This window comes from Arachis hypogaea, chromosome 20 (genome assembly GCF_003086295.3).
Source record: "Arachis hypogaea cultivar Tifrunner chromosome 20, arahy.Tifrunner.gnm2.J5K5, whole genome shotgun sequence".
NCBI classification, from domain to species: domain Eukaryota; kingdom Viridiplantae; phylum Streptophyta; class Magnoliopsida; order Fabales; family Fabaceae; genus Arachis; species Arachis hypogaea.
In genome coordinates, this window is record NC_092055.1 from 130094359 (window position 1) to 130114449 (window position 20091).

The window sequence follows — 20091 nt, forward strand, 5'->3', positions numbered from 1 at the left end:
GTCGAACTGGCCGGTCCGATCCGATTTTTACAACTATGTTCTATATATAAATTAGCAAGGGTTTTAAGTAAATTTTTTTTGTAGATTGTGTTCTTAATATACCTGAGGTGTCAGTATAGTTATAGTAAAATAGGTAACCACTTTTTAGTTTTTTTTTGTTGGGAAAGTCTTCCTTTTAAATACATAGAAGATATTTTAGGAGTCAGTCTTATTTAAATAAGTGAAACCAAACTCATGTCACTGACCTCTATAAAATTGAATAGAGATAGATCAAAATAATATCTATAAATTAGGTTTTATTCATTTTGGGCCGGCTAAATTATGGACACGAATAATTAGCAATTAGGTTTTACGTTGAAAAAAGTCAGTCCATTTTCGTGAAGCATTAAATTCAAAAAGGATAGAGGTTGCGTTGTTATGAAATAAAAGAAAATTAATGAAATAAATAAAAGAGTTTAATTATTATCAATCTTATTTATTTATTCATTTATTTGAATGATTTTTTTTTCGTTGTGGAAGGTAGTTTCCTTTTTCAGTGTTGCCAAAACCCTTTGAAAGCCCTAATAAGCGAGGAAAATAGAGGGAATGACCTCTTCTATGGCGGTTCAGAGCTCCAATCCCCGCGAAGCAAAACCTTCAAAGAACGATCTCAGTTCTCACTTCTTCGGTAAGCACTTCTGATCCTCGATATTCCGTAACCGTTTCATTTTAATTTGTAACCACTTTGATCTTGAACGACGGAATAACATGATCGACTTACCGAGTCTCATTATTTGAAATCTTGGAACTTGGAACATTATAAGTTCACCGCTATTAGGATAATGCCACCGTCTAGTTATAGTTTTAGGATGGTTGTAATATATTAGGAATGAAAACCCATGTTTTTTTTTTGTTTTTTGCTATTTTTTCACTTATTTTTCTGTTATTTTTGTTGATGATAGCTAGGTTGATAGTGCTGCATTTGAATGTTTTTGGTAGCTGATAAATCCTTTATATTTGAAGCTTCTTGATTTTTCTTAGTTGTTGAATTTATATGAGTAGAAAAATTTGCATACTGGGATCAAGTTATGATGTGGTGAATATGGGGTTTATACACTCTATATGTACTTAATCTGATACATGATTAACACTCAGGAATTTCTGGGTAACGAGTCATGGTATTAGCATAGGGTTTTACTTGTGAGAAGTACAAGTGTACAACCCTATAAGAAAATTGGGCTCTTTTTGGCTACACGCATTATTTCTCTTTGCATTGTACACTTTCTATTTGTTGATCTCGTTATCTTTTCTTATCCATCTTCAAACAAAGCTTTGTTGTCAGTAGAAAACAAATAGAGTTGTACTTGTTTTTCCTTTTATGAAATTATTATTTAATTATTTTCTTATATATCGGTGTTCAAGTATGGAGAGAGTTTGTGTGGGGAGCTGTTGCTGGGGCTTTTGGGGAAGGAATGATGCATCCAGTTGATACCATTAAAACCCGAATACAAAGCCAAGCTATTCTTCCTGGAGTTCAGGTTTTTTGGTGACCCATAGATAAAATATCCTGTATTTTATTTGCTCACAAGCACAACATATACTAACATTTGAAAGTTCCATAGAAGTTTCTGTTCATATATACTTCTATCTAAAACTTCTTTGCTTTCCTGCAAACATTAGAATCAGAAGAGCATATTGCAGATGGTGCGACTTGTCTGGCATGAGGATGGAATAAGAGGTATGTTATTTTGATTATTTCCATGCTGTGGATTAATTTTTACAGTATTTTAAATATGAAATTCCCTTTGTTAAATGATAGGGAAGCTTCTTTTGTTTTAAAAAATAAAAGCTTATAGTCAATTATTTTTAAGAGAGCTGTTGGCAAAAATCTTTTTCCATTTTTCTTTTCTGAGTGTAAAATTAACGTTTGTTTATATTGTACACTTAGCCATCATTCACAAGAATTTTGTCATGCCATCAAAATCAGCTTTGTTGTTATTATTATGTTCTACACGGCGTCCAACTTGAAAATATGTGCCTTTTATGATTGGTTTAAATTGTGTAGGCTTTTACAGGGGTGTAGCACCTGGCGTTATTGGGTCTCTTGCAACTGGTGCAACATATTTTGGTGTTATAGAGTCCACTAAAAAGTGGATTGAGGATTCACATCCTAGGCTTAAGGGCCACTGGGCACATTTCATTGCTGGAGCTGTTGGTAAGCTAATCTGGAGCATCTAAAACTTTTGTACCTTCTGAAGTTATTCATATTGACTCACTAAGTGTTATGTGTAGGAAAAAATGCAATGTGACTGAATATGCCAAAGTCCCCCCCCCCCTCTTCTTTTTCTGTTTCAGCGCCCATTTTAATTTTGTACATAAGTTTAGTATTTCTCCAGCAGGTTACAGTCTGTTGTCTCATACTCCTTTTAGGTATCAAAGCTTGTTGTCATACATTCCCTATATTCACTCCTTCCTTCTACAGTCAAATTTATTTTAAACATGAATTCCATGAAACTCTGACCATTTGGTTTTGCAAAAATGATGTTCTGCCTCATTTTAATGTATATTTGCAGGAGATACTCTTGGTTCTGTTGTATATGTTCCATGCGAAGTGATGAAGCAACGCATGCAAGTGCAGGGGACATATTCATCTTGGAGTTCTATCGCCATGAATGATGGCATTGCCATGAATTCTAGCCAAAAACTGTATGGCTATTATACAGGGATGTTCCATGCGGGCTGCTCAATATGGAGAACACAGGGTGTAAAGGGTTTATATGCAGGGTATACTCTAGAAACACTCAATTTCTCTTATATAACTTACATAATGACACTAGAGGTCCTGTTTCAGATTTGATAGATTTTTGGATGCAGTATTGTATTCTAGGCAACAATCAGGCAATTCTTTCATGATTCAGTTTTATTATTTTGTAAATGTCAATAGGTGTCAGTTGACACTGAGTGGGTAAACAGCAACTGGAGATGTAAAATGAGTCTATGTGATATGAATGTGTCATAATGGGAAATCAAACTGTTCTGCTTTATATGAAATCTAGTTTCCTTCTAGATCCACAATAATTTACCATGTGATATATATACTATAATGATTCATTAACCCCAAATTTTATATTAGCTGGACATTACTATGTATATAATTGAATAGCTAGCTTTTACTTATATTTTTAAAAAAATATCAATCATTCACCGACACAAAGTAGTTCAACCTTCAATTTATATGGAATCCTATTGGGGGGAAGCCTTGAAGTCTTGAGCTACTTACATAATATTCAATTAACAGTTAGGTTGAACTTCAATATTTGCAAGAATTTAGATAGCAGGGTCAAAACTTACTGATCACGTATCTTTTTTTATATTAAGATAATTGGTGAATTTGTTTATTTATCTCAACTTGGTGCATGAATCTTTTTCTTTGGCAGATATTTCTCTACTCTTGCAAGGGATGTTCCATTTGCTGGCCTAATGGTATTATTTTATATAATTCGAAGTTCCATTAGATTCAGTATTCCATAATTACCAATTTCTTTGTTTTATATATACATATATGTTATGAAGTAAATTTAAATGTGTTCTTGTTTGGCCTTTTCACATTTTGTTAGAAGTCCACCGACAGATGTGAAAGGCATCTTCTGATTTGTCGCTGCCATGTAGGGGCTTAAGTTGGCGCTAAACTTGACAATGGGAGGATCTCTTGTCCTCCCATTTTTATTCTTCATCTTAGTGATATTCTAAAATTAGCTGGAATCTAAAATATAAAATTGGTTTCTCTTTTGGGAAGTTCTTGGAATTTTTAAATCCTATTACTCTCTGAAGGATTTGTGGATAACTGATATGGCTGCAAAGGGAAAACAGTGTTGGTAGCTTTTACCTTCCTTGTTTAGCATGCAACTGATATGGTCGATAATTTTACAAAGCAATATTACTGTCAGTCTGTCACTATGGGATTGATATGGCTTTGTAGTTAGTCTCTGCTTTGTGGTAGTGTGCAGCTTTTGAAAGATTGACAGTATATAACATGGATACCTGTTGTTTTTTGTTTCCCCACAAGATAAAAAAGAAAAATGTTGCATTGTTATGTTAATCAATGAGTGCAGTTAAATTTAGATGTTTCAATCTGCTACCACCTTGGTCTTGATTCTGGAAAGCCATCAACATTTTCTTTTACTTTACAAACTTCTGATGTTATAATTTTACTTCCTTCTATAGGTCATGTTTTATGAAGGTTTGAAAGATGTTACTGAATATGGGAAGCAAAGATTGACATCCAACTCAAATTGGCATGTCAATAACTCATTTGAGGGACTTGTTTTAGGAGGATTAGCTGGTGGTATGTCTTATGCCGCACCTTCAATCCTAATCCCTGCGGTTTTTCTAATCTAATATACAACACAGTGAACTGTTTAGAAATCATTGTTAATTTGTGGTCACAATCATTAAACAGGTCTTAGTGCATATCTCACCACCCCGTTGGATGTAATCAAAACAAGATTGCAAGTGCAGGGTTCAACTTTAAGGTATCAATTCGATTTAATAAACTACCAACACTTGATACATGGTGTAACCTGTCACCAGTATACTACTAGCATTCTTCTGTATTTGTTTGCTTGGATATCATATGCTTTTGGTATTTCCAGTATAGAAATGGCTTTCTACAAAATAGCAACTTGTAATTTTACTTGTTTATTCTCTTAACAAGTTCACAAATTGGCCTATTTTGTGCTAGTGACCGTTTCGTGTTTCTAATCTGACCTTATGTTCTTTTAGGTATAACGGTTGGTTGGATGCAATTTGCAATATATGGGAAAAGGAAGGCATGAAGGGGATGTTCAGGGGTAGCATCCCAAGGATTTCATGGTACATTCCGGCTTCTGCACTTACATTTATGGCTGTGGAATTTCTCAGAGACCATTATAATGAAGGAGCCACTGACAAGAAGGTGCAAGAAGTTGCAAGACTATCAGTCGACAAGAAGAAACCAATGCAAGAGGTTTCTTAGATCAACTTGTGGTTGGAACTACATTTACTTCCCATCAAAATTTTTACCGAAGATGGGAGGCTGTACATCTGAATTCTTAGACATTCTCATATTTTAGACCCCCCATTTTTTTGAACATGCAAAATTTAGCTTATACATCAAAATTTTGGCTTTGTTGGTTTGGCTTTATTCAATAAAACTAGGGTGGGGTGAGGGACTCGCATCTTCCGAAGTTTCTCTTGGAAATGCATGGATCTCAATTAAAAGAGGAAATTGACAACCATTTTAGTGTTTGTTCCACTGGATTTGCTAGACAGTAGACACTGGACAGAAATTTACAACGGTCCTCGATCCAAATATTTTAATCTAATACAGATGTTAGTTTACCATAGCCTGACCGATTCCATATCTCTATATGTAAAAAGAGAAACACTACTTAAAGATTTAGCAATAAAGAGACAATCCTTAATCTAAGCTACTATGGTTCTCTTGTGTGTGTCCCATACTTTTCCAAAGATTGTTAAATTATTTTCCTGTCTGGAGTTCTTTTTAACATCTGAAGTACTGATTTCAGGGACGGACATAGGAGGCGAGTGGAGGTCTCGGCCCTCCAACTTTTTTAAAAAAAGATTAATAGTAATAAGTTATTAAGTATGATTTAATTTTTTTAGAAATTTATTTAGTATTTAGTCTAATATAAAATAAAAGTCTAGCCTAATCTAAATATTAATGATTTTTAATATCTAAAAAAGTAAGTAACAATATTAAAAAAATCTAAAAAAATATTATTATTAATATTTTTTAATTAAATAAAATTTTTTAAATCTCATAAAGTGAATTTTTTTTTCTTCTTGTGAACATCCTCGATTCATTTGGTATTAATTTTCTCTGTTTCAACTATTACAATTGAGAGATATTTTTCAGCTATGAATATTGTGAAGAATAACTCAAACAAAATGAAAGATGTATTTCTTGCTAATTGTCTTTTATTTGACACAGATTCTATTATCGATAAATTTTATTATACAAAAAATCGACCACTTCGTTAATAAAAAGTACCTACATATTTTTTGTAACTTTAAAATATATTTTTTATCGATATATTTTTGTATTAAATTTTACATTATATAATTTTTTAATATTATATATATTATTGGTCTTCCCAGAATAATATTTCTAGATCCGTCCCGGCTTTACCAATAATCCATAAGAAAAACAAATAATGATGTAGTACACGTAGGTATGTAATAAGAGGTAAAGCTCTCCCAAAGGTAGAGAGATATATCTATAAGAGATTACAAACCATATTTTCATTATATAAGAGTATAAATATAGAAAATTGTAGAAAATGAGTTTCCTTCGCATCTACTGTTTAGGAGTAAAACAGCTTGAGATAATTGCAGAATAAAGTTTAATTTAAAGTGTAACATGATTAAATATTTTTTTATGTTATAGTAACCTTTTTCAACATTTAAATACGGAGTCACTGAGAGTGCAAATATAATTCTACTAGTCAACTATTTTGCTATACTTCTAATACGGTAAAACACAAAAACTACTCTTCAAACATTAATATTAGAAAACTAATTAAAAACTGATTTTTTTTTTCAAGAAAAATAAAGACTCGATGAACAATCGAAACACAATTAGCTTATCAGTCAGTTTAGCTGACGTCGTTCACCACCGAACGAAACTGTCGAATATTCGACAGATAAAAAAGATTGCGGACCCAAAAACACGAAAGAAAGAAAAAAGAAGAATATCTCACCACTGGAAGTAGAGAAAATAAGCATGTGCACATTCTATTAATATCTTCACTCAATCACTCATAAGCCAGGAGCAACGATGCCCACCAGAGTCTTCAATTTGATTTTCCAGTTTAGAAACTATACTACCATTCTAGCAAGCTACAACGCCTGCAATTTGCCTAAGTTCCGAAAACCATAGTTGATAAGCTATACAAACAATGTAAAATACCTTTCTCTAGAAAGTTACTAATACCTGGTTATACCTATTCTATTCAGTATTCACAAGTCCTCAAAGTTTGTTAGATCTTGAGGGTTTCACATTACCCTGCCCTGAAACTCCCACATATCATGTACCCTTAGATTTTGATCTTCCTCCCCCAGCCTAAGATTTACATGTAACTTTTCCAGCTTCAAAGCCTGGCGGTGGTTCAACCGGGTCATTCAGAGGATAAGGTTCTTTCTTGATGGAATTCTGTGGCAATGGAATTGACGAGAGCTTTTTGGTTTTCATCCTAGGCTTTGTACATGAAGGTGGTCTACCCTGAAGAAATATGTTGCTTGATGCAATGGCCTTCATTTCTTCCTTCTTGGAAGAGCTAAGAGAAATTCTAACCAGAGGCCTATCAACTTTTACCACACGATCGATTTTCTCAGCTATGTCCTTTCCTCCAATCATGTCCACATCCATATCAAGAGGGTCCATGTTAGATAGTGTTTCAGTAGCTTTACCAATTTTACTCCGGCGAAAGACTCCCCACAGGAAGCATCCTACATGTACTGCTGCTGTTGCAATGGTACCTGTGATTGCAAGAGACAATGCAAAAGGTGAGAGCAAAAACTGATTGAGTCATGATTGCAATAGAACAAAAAAATCCAACAAAGCACATACTTCCAAAACATATGTAAGATTCTAAGCATGTTTGGATCAAATGGGGGTGTGGGTCAGGGATCTAAGACTGTGGTACAGCTAATGCATGGAACAAGTAACTTACCCCTTGAGTGCGTATTAAGGAGATTTGAGGTGAACACCAACAACTCCACTCCTTGAATAGAACTTCTCAACATTGATTCTTTAGCATTCATAAACTCAATCATGCTAATGAAGTCCTTTCTGTACCTATACTCAATTTAGAACATGCAATATAAATGGCTTAAATAACAGACAATGGTCCAGTATAACATGAGAGGATCGAAATAGGAACTTTTGCTAACCTCTCATTTTCATTTGATGGAAAGAAGTACAATGCAATATCTTGAAGATCAGGGCAATTGTTCTGGAAAACATCAGTGAAGACATCCAACCTAGGCAGTGACTCTAATTGAAGGGTTCCAGGCATTCTCTTTGAAAATTTATATGCCTTCCTATTAACGGTAGATGGAGGATGTGCCTCAAACCCGTCATAGTGATTGCCAGATGCAACAAAACTACCCCTAAAAAATGGTTGCCATGTTAAATTTCCAATTCATAGAGCTACTCACTGAACTAAATGATAAAACATCAGTAGGTGTACAGTTGCTAAAAATTCTTTAAAGATTAACAGCCAGATACCGTAATTTTGTGTTGTCAGATATTATTCAACAAATTTAAAAATTGATCAGTGAGAACAAGAATTAAAATTGTGTAGTTTAGAAATAAATTAAAAAAAAAAAAAAAAAGAATCATGATCTTGCATATGGTTAATAGAAGCTGTTCTTTGCCATAGAGACTCCAATTCAACAAAGAACAAGCAAGCTGAGGTTGGTAAGCGTTGTGATATAGCACAACTTTTGCTATACTATGGTGTCTATGACTGAAAAAGGAATGATAAAATTTTCAAGAGAATTCATCTTTACATAGAATTTGGGATAGGGTTATCTTCTTAGCTTATGCATGGCAATCTTTTAATTGTCTCTTAAGAGTTGTTTCACTTAGATATGACTTATGAGAAGAGATCGTATGCCTTTTTTACTTGACACAATCTCTTAGGATCCACGTGTTTACTTTTCATTTCTAGTTCTAGGATCCTACAGCTTTTTATTAAAGCAAACATTGAAAAGCATCTGTCCACGTAGAATGAAAAGTTCATATTAAACTCTGTACAAATCCTAATTTTATTTAGATGCATAAAGTGCAAAGGAAATCTGTCTCTCTCACATATGAAGAGGGACCAAAAACTTAGCTTTTTTGATGTTTTTATCTATCCCTAAGTATTGACGACTTCTTGTCCTCAAAGCTGTATATATTAGCCTTCTCTTCTTGCTAACAATATTTCTTCTTTTTGCTTTAGAAAAAAAAAAGGCAGCCTGATAGGTTCCTCCTCACTACATATTGGAATTAGCTAAGCATTCACCAAGGATAATAAGAGGAAAATGGTTATAAAAAACAAGGGAATGAATACGCACCTCCAGGCAGCAATTGAAGAGGGTAAAAATTTGAAAAGATTCATATTTTGCCGAATGCTCTGGTCATCATTCTTTTCAATATTGTGATGTTCAGTTACAGCAGAAAGGGTACCACCTAAAGACACGATAAACCAAAAAGAAATATAATGTTCAAACACGACAATCTACAAGTAACTAGCACATCCAAAATTAAATGTCTAAATATGCAACAAGAGAAATATCAAGAGTGCAAAGGAATAATGATTGCATCCAAAGACAGAGAGACTCTCACCTTTTGATATTAAGTGAGAAGCATGTTGATAAGTCACTGGCTTCTTGGATACTCCATCATTTCTTGGAGGCTTCTCAAGTGCAATAGGAGAATTGCTATGATTTGATTTTGGTGGCAGGGATGGACTCTTTGAAATTAAATTTTTTGATTTAACAGAAGTCTTCCGAGTCACCAACAAATTAGATTTTGCTGGAATAAGTTTAGAGGGAGGACTTCCAGAAGAAAGCTTCATGGCTTCATCTGTTGGAAGGAACTTCACCTTCCCTGTTGGTCTTTTCCTTTTAGGAGCTTGCCATTCCAGATTGCGATTCCCTTTACATCGTGAAGGTGTCTCCCTTTTGGGTTGGCAAGAATCACAGGTCCACTGTTCAGGAATGCTGCTGAGTATAGTTTTCATGCAATAACTGAAATGGGAAATAGAAATAATTATATAACAGTAAAAATTATATAATAGTATTTATATTAAAAAATTATAAATATAATTATTTTTAAGTTTGTTACTAATATAATAATAAATAAATAATTATGAACATAAAAATTATAAAATACCTAATTTCTCAAAGATGATATGGAAACATATAATTGTTTGGAATTTAGTTTGAAAAAGTAAAATTGTAACTTACAAATTCTTTATCAGATTACACGAATACAATAATATCAATATATTTATTGAACATTTTAACTTTTTAACATAAAAGATTAAATTAAAACACTAATAAAATATAAAATATCACTAAATTAAATAAATGAATATACCTAATTCTTCTTCCGAGTTTGCAATGTTTTCTATTTTTCTTCCAAAAGGTTTCAATTGCTTTCAGTACGGCATTTCCTAATTGCTTTTGTTTAGGTTGTGTGAACATTAATTATTACAATGATACTGTGTTTTATTATGTTTGAATTTGTCAAAAACCTATTCCAACCGTTATATTTAAAGTAAAACATTTGAAGTTATATTTAAAGTAAAACATTTGAAGTAATTGTGACGTAGAGTTATTAGTTTAAGTGAGGGAGAGGACAGATAGTAATTATGGGAGAGGGAAGAATTCAAATGTGTAATGAAAGAATACAAGATGAGAGATTCATACCAGTGTTCACGAGCTACACATTTCGTGCAATTGATAATTACTTCCCAAAAACCAACATCACCACATATATCACAAGGTTGAATCTGCATGGGTATAATGAATACATACATATCAACAATGAATGAATAACAGCTAATATTATAACCTAGAAAACTAAGAAGCGAACTTAACTGCAGAAGGCAAAAGCTGAGTATTGTAAAGTTTGCATTGCCACATAACAACTCATGGTTCAAATAGTTGTTATTTAACAACCATAAATCACATCCAGCGATGTTCTTATCTGATGGTAATCAAACAATTTTGCATAGGTTCAGCATAGTCTTTTAATAATGGACAAAGGCAATGAGATTGACTATCACTTTGTAAAGGGTAAAATTCAGTTATAACAGACTGCTATTAATGCTAAAATTTGTAAATTCCAGCAACCAATTTACTTTAAAGAAAAGAATATCATTAACTAACAGAGAAGAACAAATCAAGAAAATGTAAAAAACAATTAAGGGGAAAAAACACAGAAAAAGAAGATATCTTTGAAGTGTAGCTTTCCAATTTCTCAACAAGTCAAAGAGGGGAATTCCCTTTTTAATTAAAAAAAAAAAATCATGAACGTGTTAAATGTTAATAGATGCCAAACATCTAGTCCTATGCATAAAACTTGCTTGTCTAAGAATCTGTCATTTAAGGTACACAAATTATGCTTCAACCAAATACTCCAAAGTGGACATAATTAATAATTTAATATTCACCTCCAGTTCAACTATAAACATAAAAAGATTGTTGTACATGAAAAATATTATTGTTCAAACTTCAAAGTAAGAGCAAATATTATGATGCAATAATCATAATATTGGCAATAATCAACCCTCAATGGAATAACTATAAACCCTATCAAAAGCAGAATCAAAACTCTTTAGTCTACTTCTACTGCAAGGAACCCCTGCTAAGTAGAATAAAAGCTTTTTTAATAGCAACTTCTTGCTCATTTTTATTTTAATAATTAAATAATTAACTAGATAATTGGTGAAGCTGGAGGCAGAAAACATATTTTCGACATTAACCACCACAAGAGCTAAGCTTCATAGTCTTCGAACGAATTGTGCATTGAATAATCCAATGCCCTAAAAAGTGAAAGAAAAACTAGAGAGCAGAGAAGTGTGTAACCCTATTTATCATCATCGACAAAAAGTAAAATAATAGAGTAATAATAATTAGTGGGGACTCATCAGCCATCACATTTTCGCCAACAGAGGTAAGAACAAAACTAATTACTTAAATTAATTGTTCAAACTCGGGAAGCTTGTGACTCGAGCTCAGAAAAGAGAGAAGAGATTCGAAGAGAGGGAGATAAAGGTGAAGAAGATAGAAGCAGATTCAGACTAGAGAGAGAAGTGTTTGGCACACAAGTCTTTAGTGATGAACCTCACTCTGCAAGAGTGGGAGATTGCTATTTATATAGTAAAGCTAACTTGGAGCATAACTAACTTGACTAATTGGCTAAACTAATTTTACATATAACTAACTCGGGTATCAACATCCCCCCTCAAGCTGGATAGTGAAAATTCACTAATCCAAGCTTGGAATACATTTGCTTGAAGGGTCCAGAAGGCAAAGCTTTGGTGAATACATCGGCCGTTTGGTGAGCTGAAGAGATAAGCAATAGCTTGAGTATTTCAGCTTGAACCTTTTCGCTTGTGATATGGCAATCCACTTCTATATGTTTTGTTCGCTCATGAAACACGGGATTGGCGGCGATGTGGAGTGCAGATTGATTGTTGCAGTACATCGTTAAAGGCTTTGGATGATCGATGTTGAGGTCCTTGACGAGATAGAGAAGCCATTGTCCTTCGATGGTACCAAGGGCCATTGCCCTGTATTCGGACTCGGATGAGGAGCGGGCCACTGTGGCTTGTTTCTTGCTCTTCCATGAGATGAGGGAAGGGCCAAGAAAGAAGCACTGTCCAGAGATAGAGCAACGTGTGTCGCACAGGTTGCCTAGTCAGAATCTGTGAAGCCAGATACTGAAATTCAAGAGAGGTGTCAAAACTGGATTGAGCAGCTAGAATTGTTTTGAATCAAGAATGTCAGGGGAGCTTAATTGTCGTTCTTGCTAGGTCAAGAGTCATCAATGGTTGGAGTGACTTCATTAACATGATCTGTGTCTTGCTACAACATATTATTCATCGAGAAGAATTATCGTTCCATATCACACTATGAAGAATTTCTTCACTGATCAAAGAAGTTAGGCCAAGACACTACATGAGTATTGCACTTCTCCCAAGCCATGAAATTGGGATCATTTTCTTGAGGCTTCGGGAGACTACCATCCACGAAGCAGAGCTGGTTCTTTCCTTTCAGAGCTAATGTCATGGCTCTGGACCACGAGTTGTAATTTTGAGTGGTCAACACGACATTAATGATGGAGATGCCAGGGTTTTCTCCAGGATGCAAAAAATAAGGGCTTGATGGATGGGAGATGGAACTTACTTGAGTCCTTGGCATATGCGATTAAAGGTTGGATATCTGAGATAACAAACGAGCTAGGTTCTGAAGATCAGAAACTGAAAAAGTTGAATTCGGGTCTCCATTGTTGGACCCTGGATTCACCATGATTGGAGTCTCTTGATTGTGTGCCATTGTTGTTTAAGTCTTATTTTCTTGATCTCATTGATCGGAACTGATTCTCCAAATTGGGGAAAATCTAGCTTGAAGCAAGAAATTTTGATTAAAGAAATCAAGCTCTCATCAAACTCTGTGGTGTGATTTCAAGAAAAGAGAAGAAAGAATTGGGGCTGAGAAGATGAAGGAACAAGAATGGAGCCACAAGATCCTCACCGCACCATGTTCAAACTCAGGGTGCTTGTGACTTGAGCTCAGAGAAAAGAGAGAAGAGATTCGAAGAGAGGGAGAGAAAGGTGAAGAAGATAGAAGCATTTCAGACTAGAGAAAAGAGTTTGACACACAAGTCTTTAGTGATGAACCTCACTCTGCAAGAGTGGGAAATTGCTATTTATATAGTAAAGCTAACTTGGAGCATAACTAACCTGACTAATTGGCTAAACTAATTTTACATATAACTAACTCGGGTATCAACATTAATTAAGGAATAAAGAAGTAATGTGATGAAGCTTGAAATGTAAGAATGATTTTGTGAGCTGGTCATTGGAACCGAACCGGTCATTGAACTGGTCAATTGACTGGTTCAATAGTTCAATGGTCCAACCAGAATCAAACCATAGTTGAACCGATTTAATTAAATATACAATAAAATTATTAAAAAATTCAATATTTAATTTCAGATATTCAAACTCAATAATTTTAAAATTAATTTCAAAGTTTCACAATGTCTATAATTTATCATTAAAATTTACAAGATAAAAAATTTCTAATTAATTTCTAAGTTCAAATCAAATAATTAGCAATAATACTAATGTATCATCACATCAGCAACAAAAATCCAGAATAAAAAAAAGTTCAACAATAACTTTTAATAATCAAGTAATCAATGACTTCTAATAAGAGTATCATTTTCATTTCACATAAAGAACTAAACAGTAGTGATCCTCAAACAAGAATCATCTAATAGTAACAAAAACAAAGTTCAATTCAATTACAAGTTCCTAAACCGGCTGAATATTAGAGAGCCAAAGCATATACTCATATTTAGTTTTTGGGATTCTAATCAATTAAAGAGCAACATGGTTCTGACTTCCGAATCCAAACTAAACTGAAAACACATCAGCAACAAAAACTAAATTGAATCCAATTCCAAACTGAGAATCCAAATTAAATTGAGTTCAAAATCACATCAACATTCAACAAATTAAATAAATAATCCAATTCCAAACTCAGAACACAAACTCAGCTCAGAATCTTTAAAATTAATTGAAAAAAAAAAAGATGAACCTAAAATTAATTTAAGAGTAATTGAAGAACCCACGCCGACGATATAGGGAGTCAGGGAAGAACGACAAGGTTAGACGCGAGGAGCTTACCGTCGACGACATCGAAGAAGCAAGCAGCGACATCACTCGCGGTGGAGAACGGAGAGGCGAGAAGAGAGGCGATTTGGGCTGCGAGCCCGCGACAGATACGAAGTAGACGAACCGTGAAGTAGCGACGCGGGTGAGGTGACCGATGCTGGTTGCGTCAACAACGACGACAACTACCGAGAGAAGAAGCACTGAAGAAACATTCAAGATTGAAGAATAAATCAATAAAATTTTTGAAAATAAAACTCACGAAGCACTGAAGCAAGCAAGAAATGGCTAGTGAGGGAGGAGCCGAGGAGTGCTTACCGCAGAGGTGAGCAGAGGCCGGAGACCGAAGAGGAGAGCCGACAAGATGAGCGACGGTGAAGCCAGCGACGGCAATGTGTCCGAACAGAGATTCCACGGCAAGGAGAAGAGGGCGAGTGGCAGCTGGTGGTGGGGGCTGCTCTTGTCTCTGATAGGGTTTTAGGTTTGGTTTGTGAATTCACTGAATTGTGAGAGACATTGCACATTGGAGGGGAGGGGGTTATACGAACAGACGGATACACAGTCAGGGGAGAGAGATACAGAGAGAAAAGGTCACACTCTTCAAATGATTATATCCAAATATTATTTATTTCTTTATTTATGCTTCATGTTTCATGAATAGAGGGCGAAAGGAAGCGCAGCGATTTGGAGCTGCCCCTTCAACTGACTTGACTTGACTTCACTAAGGCTTGGTACGGCAAATTTTTTGTTTTTAAAATCTAGCTGTGTTTTGGTAAAATAAAGTTAAAAATCATTTTTAATAAGTATTATAATTGTATTTGGTAAATTAGTTTTAAAATTAAAAGAATCATAATAAATATAAATATGAAGGTTAAATTTAGAAATTAATATATAAAATTATATTAATTTTTTATTTTGATAAATATAAATTAATTTTAAAAAATTCTATTTTAGATACTTTTAAAAATATCATGTCTTTTAAAAATTGTAAATACAAATACATAGAAAATGAAAATTCTTTTATCTAGTCTTAATTTGTAGAAATATTCCCAAAGTAGGATTTAAATTATTTTTAGTGCAATTATATAATTAAAAAAATATTAAAAAATTATCAAAATTTATTATTTTGTGTAAATATTAGGATATACAACAAATTTTAACTTATTGCTATTTTTTCAATTTAATATATATAAAAAGTGTTTGGTATTTTGGATTTTATTTAAAGAAAGAGCAAAAAAACTTGAAGGGTTAAGTACTGAAATCGTCCTTAAGGTAAGGGGCGAAAATCAAATTCGTCCCCGACCTTTTTTTGTTATTAAAATCATCCTCAACGTTATAAAACGTTATAAAATCGTCCTTTTTACCAATTTTATTTTTTTATTACCAAATTACCCTTTATTCAAAAATTATAAAATAAAATTAAAAAAAAAGAAAAGAAAGGCTGAGGGAGAAAGAGAATCGGGGGAAGGGGGAAAGGGGGGGGGGAGGGCCGAGAAAGAGAGGGGGGTGGGGAAAAAGGAAGAGGGGAAGGGGAAGGGGGGAGGGGAAAGGACGCGGGGTGGGGTGGGGGAAGGGGTGTGGGGGAGGAGGAGTGGGAAGGGGAAAGGGGGAGGGGATCGCCGCCATCGCGCCAGTCGTCGCCATCGCGTCAGTCACCGCCGCGCCTTCGTTGCCGCCATCGCGCCAGTCACCGCTGCGCCTTCGTCGCCGTTCCTCGCCGCCTCCGCCTCCACCATCTTCTCTCCTCGCCGCCGCCACCGGTCTTCACGTACGCCACCGATCTTCGCTGCCGCCGCCACTGCTGCACCGCCTGCCCTGCACTGCTACACCGCCGCCACTTCTTCTTCTTCTTCTTCTTCTTCTGTAAATTGAATTTTTGTTGTAGAATTTCTGAATTTTTTGTGAATTGTTGCTGAGGGGTGATTATTGCTTATTGCTGAATTTTGATTATTGTTGTTGCTGAGTTTGTTGAATTATTGCTGAGTTTTGTTGAATGTTGTTGTTGAGGGAGGGGGTTACAGGAGTGGGGTGAGGGATGTTACAGGAAGGGGAGGGGTTGGGGAGGGAGTGGGCTGAGGGGGGAGGCGGGAGGGAGTGAGAGAGGGAGGGAGGGCGAAGGGGGGAGTGAGGGAGGGGGAGGGCGAAGGGGGGGAGGCGGCAGGGAGTGAGGGAGGGGGGAGGGCTGAGGGGGGAGGGTTGAGGGGTGGGGGTGAGGGGGGAGGGAGTGAGGGAGGGCGGAGGGGAGGGTTGAGGGGTGGGGTGCGGGAGTGAGGGAGGGGGGAGGGTTGAGGGGGGAGGGAGTGAGGGAGGGCGGAGGGGAGGGTTGAGGGGTGGGGGTGCGGGAGTGAGGGAGGGCGAAGGGGGGAGTGAGGGAGGGGGGAGGGCGAAGGGGGGAGGGGTGGGGTGAGGGAGTGGGCTGAGGGGGGAGGGCTGAGGGGGGAGGGAGTGAGGGAGGCGGAGGGTTGAGGGGTGGGAGTTTGGGGGGGTTTGTTTTAATTTTTTTAATATTATTTTAAATTATTTTTATTAATAATGAAGGGTAATATGGTAAAAAAATAAAATTGAAGTGGAAAATGACGATTTTATAACGTTTTGTAACGTTGAGGATGATTTTAATAACAAAAAAAGGCCGGGGACGATTTTGATTTTCAGCCCAGACCTTAGGGACGATTTCAGTACTTAACCCAAACTTGAAAGAAAATGAAAAAATGATTTATATGACTTAATATTTTTTCTTTAATTAACAATAAAGTTTAATAATTAAACCTAAAAATGAATAGGTGTCGCTTTTTAAATTAAAAAAATAAAAGTATAAGTAATTTTTAAATTATTTAAACAATTTCGTCAATGGTGTAGCATCAATATTCTATCTACATTTTATGTTTTTACAAGTTTTTAAGATGATTATTGAAATTTTTCTTATGTGAAGCCAACGATACTATAATTAGGTCATGATTTTACGTTGGTTAGAAAGTCTTAGCCGTGGGTGTGAAGAGTTCCTAATTATGATAAATTGACAATATGCTGAAGTTGGCTACCGGAGCATATATAGAAGTTACTTTTTACAATGGAGTGAATTGACTAAATCTCTAAAGTGGTCTTTAAAATTGACGTCGTATATTAAAATTATTTTTGAGATTTTAATTGTATCAATTACGTTTTTAAAATTGAAAAAATTATACCATATTAGTCCTGACCTGTTTTTCCGTTAACAATGCGTTGACGTGGCTTGATGATATGGGTCTTTGGTGATACGTATCACCTCATGGTTTGACTACGTGTAATGATATGATGACGTCGGTCAGCGACACGTGGCATGCTTACGTGAGTGGTTATGCCATGTATCACAGTGCTATTTTGCCATGTGTCAGATTATGCCACGTGTCACAAAAGAATCTTCGCTTTCAGAAGCTCTCAGAATGCTCCAACGAGGTGTCACCTGACCTATATATATATATATATATATATATATATATATATATATATATATATATATATATATATATATATAAAATTTTTATCTCCACTACATATGTATATTATGTTTTATCCCTTTTAGAGGTTAAATTTGGAGAAACATGTTCTGTAGGCTGTCTTGTGGGTCTTTTGGGATTCTAATGTGTATATAAGTATATAGGTATATATGCTCTGTCCAATTTTAACTCAGCGAGCCGGGCCAGAAGCTTTGCTATCTATATCTTGGAACTTTTTTGTATATATACTTTCATGCTTATTTTACTCTTTTCCAGCTTCGTTACTGTTCATGTCCTGACCCAATACTATGGTCCAAGCCCAAGTAAGCCAAAAAAGGCCCAATCCAAAAGTAGGCCTTTACCACCTACCCAACCTCCTCAAAGAGGTCGGGTTCGACATGAGCTGGCAGATAACGCTTAGTCAAATAAGTAACTACCCCCTAAAATCTCTCATCCACTTCTAGAAGAGATATCTCAACAACCCTAAGATAAAGGGATGGTTATCCACCTTCAGAAGTGGAACTACTCCAACGGTGGTTATTGGATCATCACCTATAAATACACTGATACACTCAGGTAAAGCTAAGTTCCAAGACTCTCTAAACCTGCTTACCCCCTTGCTAACTTAGGCATCGAAGTGTCTTTGCAAGTACCACCCCCTCATTCTCTTACGTACATAACTCGGACGGCAGCTCCTAGACGTGAAGTAAGTCGGAGGCCACCTTCTTCTAACGTTTGGGCCCATCCTTCAAGCCCAATCCACCAATCTCAGGTTACCTACGTAACACTGGCGCCGTTGCCGGGGACCTGGGAGATCAACCATAATGGCAGATGATCAGAACGAGGACAGACATACTGCATCGGAGTCTGAGCAAGAGCATCAAGATACAGTCAACAACGACAGAGCCATAATATCTTTGCAAGGAGCGGATAGATAACACAAAAAAGGTCCCTCAGGCGTGTAAGACTCAAGAAGAATCTCCTCTAAAGTGCACGAACCAGAGAAGAAGGAAAAACCTCACTCCGCCAATCTTATGGGGCTGTTATACGGCCACCAAGGGCGGCTAGAACAGCTGGAACAAGAACTGGAACGACAGCGAGAAGCGGAGAGAGGTTGAGCGACGAAAAGAGCTTGAAGAAAAGCTCTTAAGATTAGAATCCAATTTCCGAGGTAGGAGCTCTCGCGTTGACCAAGAAGATACCCCATTGGGGGGAGAAGATCCGTTCAGTGAAGACATCATGAGGGCAAAAGTTCCAAGGAACTTCAAAATCCCTGACATGGATCTGTACGACGGGACTACCGACCCAAAGCATCACCTGAGTAACTTCAAAAGTCAGATGTATCTAGCCGACGCCTCTGATGCTACCCACTGCAAAGCCTTTCCAACGACTTTGACAAAGGCGGCGATGAAGTGGTTCGATAGCCTCCCCTCAAGGTGGGTCACCAGCTTCGACGACCTCTCGCGTAAGTTCCTTATGCGATTTTCCATCCAGAAGGACAAAATCAAGCATGCACCTAGTCTCCTAGGAGTAAAACAGGAGATCGGAGAACCCTGAGAGACTACATGGAAAGGTTCAACAAGGCGTACCTAGAAATTCAAGACTTGCCTACAGATGCAGTGATCATGGGCCTAGTAAATGGACTCCGAGAAGACCCATTCTCTCAGTCCATCTCGAAAATGCATCCGACTTCTTTGAGCGATGTACAAGAAAGAGCAGAAAAGTACATCAATATGGAAAAAAATACCAGACTGCGGGAACCAAGCTGGAGATCTAAGCACCCTAACTCGTCAAAGGAAAAGGAGAGAGAGCCCAAGAAGAAAGAAGAAGTCGGGCCTGAAAGACCCAGAAGATATCATTCTTACACTCCCCTACGAGTTTCCATAGTTGATATTTACAAGAAGATTTGTCACACTGAAAAGCTACCTTCTCTTCGGCCCATCAAAAACAAGAAGGGAGGGAGTTGTAGCGAATACTGTGAATACCACAAGTTATATGGGCACTCTACCAATGATTGTTATGACTTAAAAAATGTGATAGAAAAGCTGGTCAGAGAAGGTCGGCTTGACAGATACCTCATAGAAAGGTCGTATAATCATGGAAAAAGGAAACGAGATGAGGAAGATCGGAGAGATCTGCCACCGCGGACCCCAGAGCGACATATACATATAATCTCAGGA

General features: G+C 36.3%; 2 protein-coding genes across 3 annotated transcripts; one reads left to right on the forward strand and one right to left on the reverse strand.

Annotated features, from left to right (window-relative positions):
* The first annotated feature begins 207 nt into the window (after positions 1-207).
* LOC112783970 (uncharacterized) lies at positions 208-5446 on the forward strand. Its single transcript, XM_025827061.2, has 9 exons — positions 208-667; positions 1402-1517; positions 1660-1717; positions 2045-2194; positions 2553-2763; positions 3417-3462; positions 4204-4324; positions 4439-4511; positions 4762-5446. The coding sequence occupies exons 1-9, from the start codon at positions 586-588 to the stop codon at positions 4991-4993; spliced, it is 1089 nt and encodes a 362-aa protein (XP_025682846.1). The 5' UTR covers positions 208-585; the 3' UTR covers positions 4994-5446.
* A 1303-nt stretch (positions 5447-6749) lies between these two features.
* Positions 6750-15161, reverse strand: LOC112783398 (PHD finger-containing protein 6). 2 transcript variants are annotated; one of them, XM_072229825.1, is made up of 9 exons: positions 14757-15161; positions 14454-14641; positions 10633-10741; positions 10462-10544; positions 9374-9777; positions 9103-9217; positions 7933-8151; positions 7713-7837; positions 6750-7518 (listed from the first exon to the last, which is right to left on the reverse strand). In XM_072229825.1, exons 3-9 carry the CDS (start codon positions 10675-10677, stop codon positions 7103-7105), a joined length of 1407 nt encoding a protein of 468 aa, XP_072085926.1. In that variant the 5' UTR covers positions 10678-10741; positions 14454-14641; positions 14757-15161; the 3' UTR covers positions 6750-7102. The 2 variants fall into 2 exon arrangements, with proteins under 2 accessions (XP_072085926.1, XP_025682118.1); XM_025826333.3 differs by lacking the exon at positions 10633-10741.
* Positions 15162-20091: the final 4930 nt, after the last annotated feature.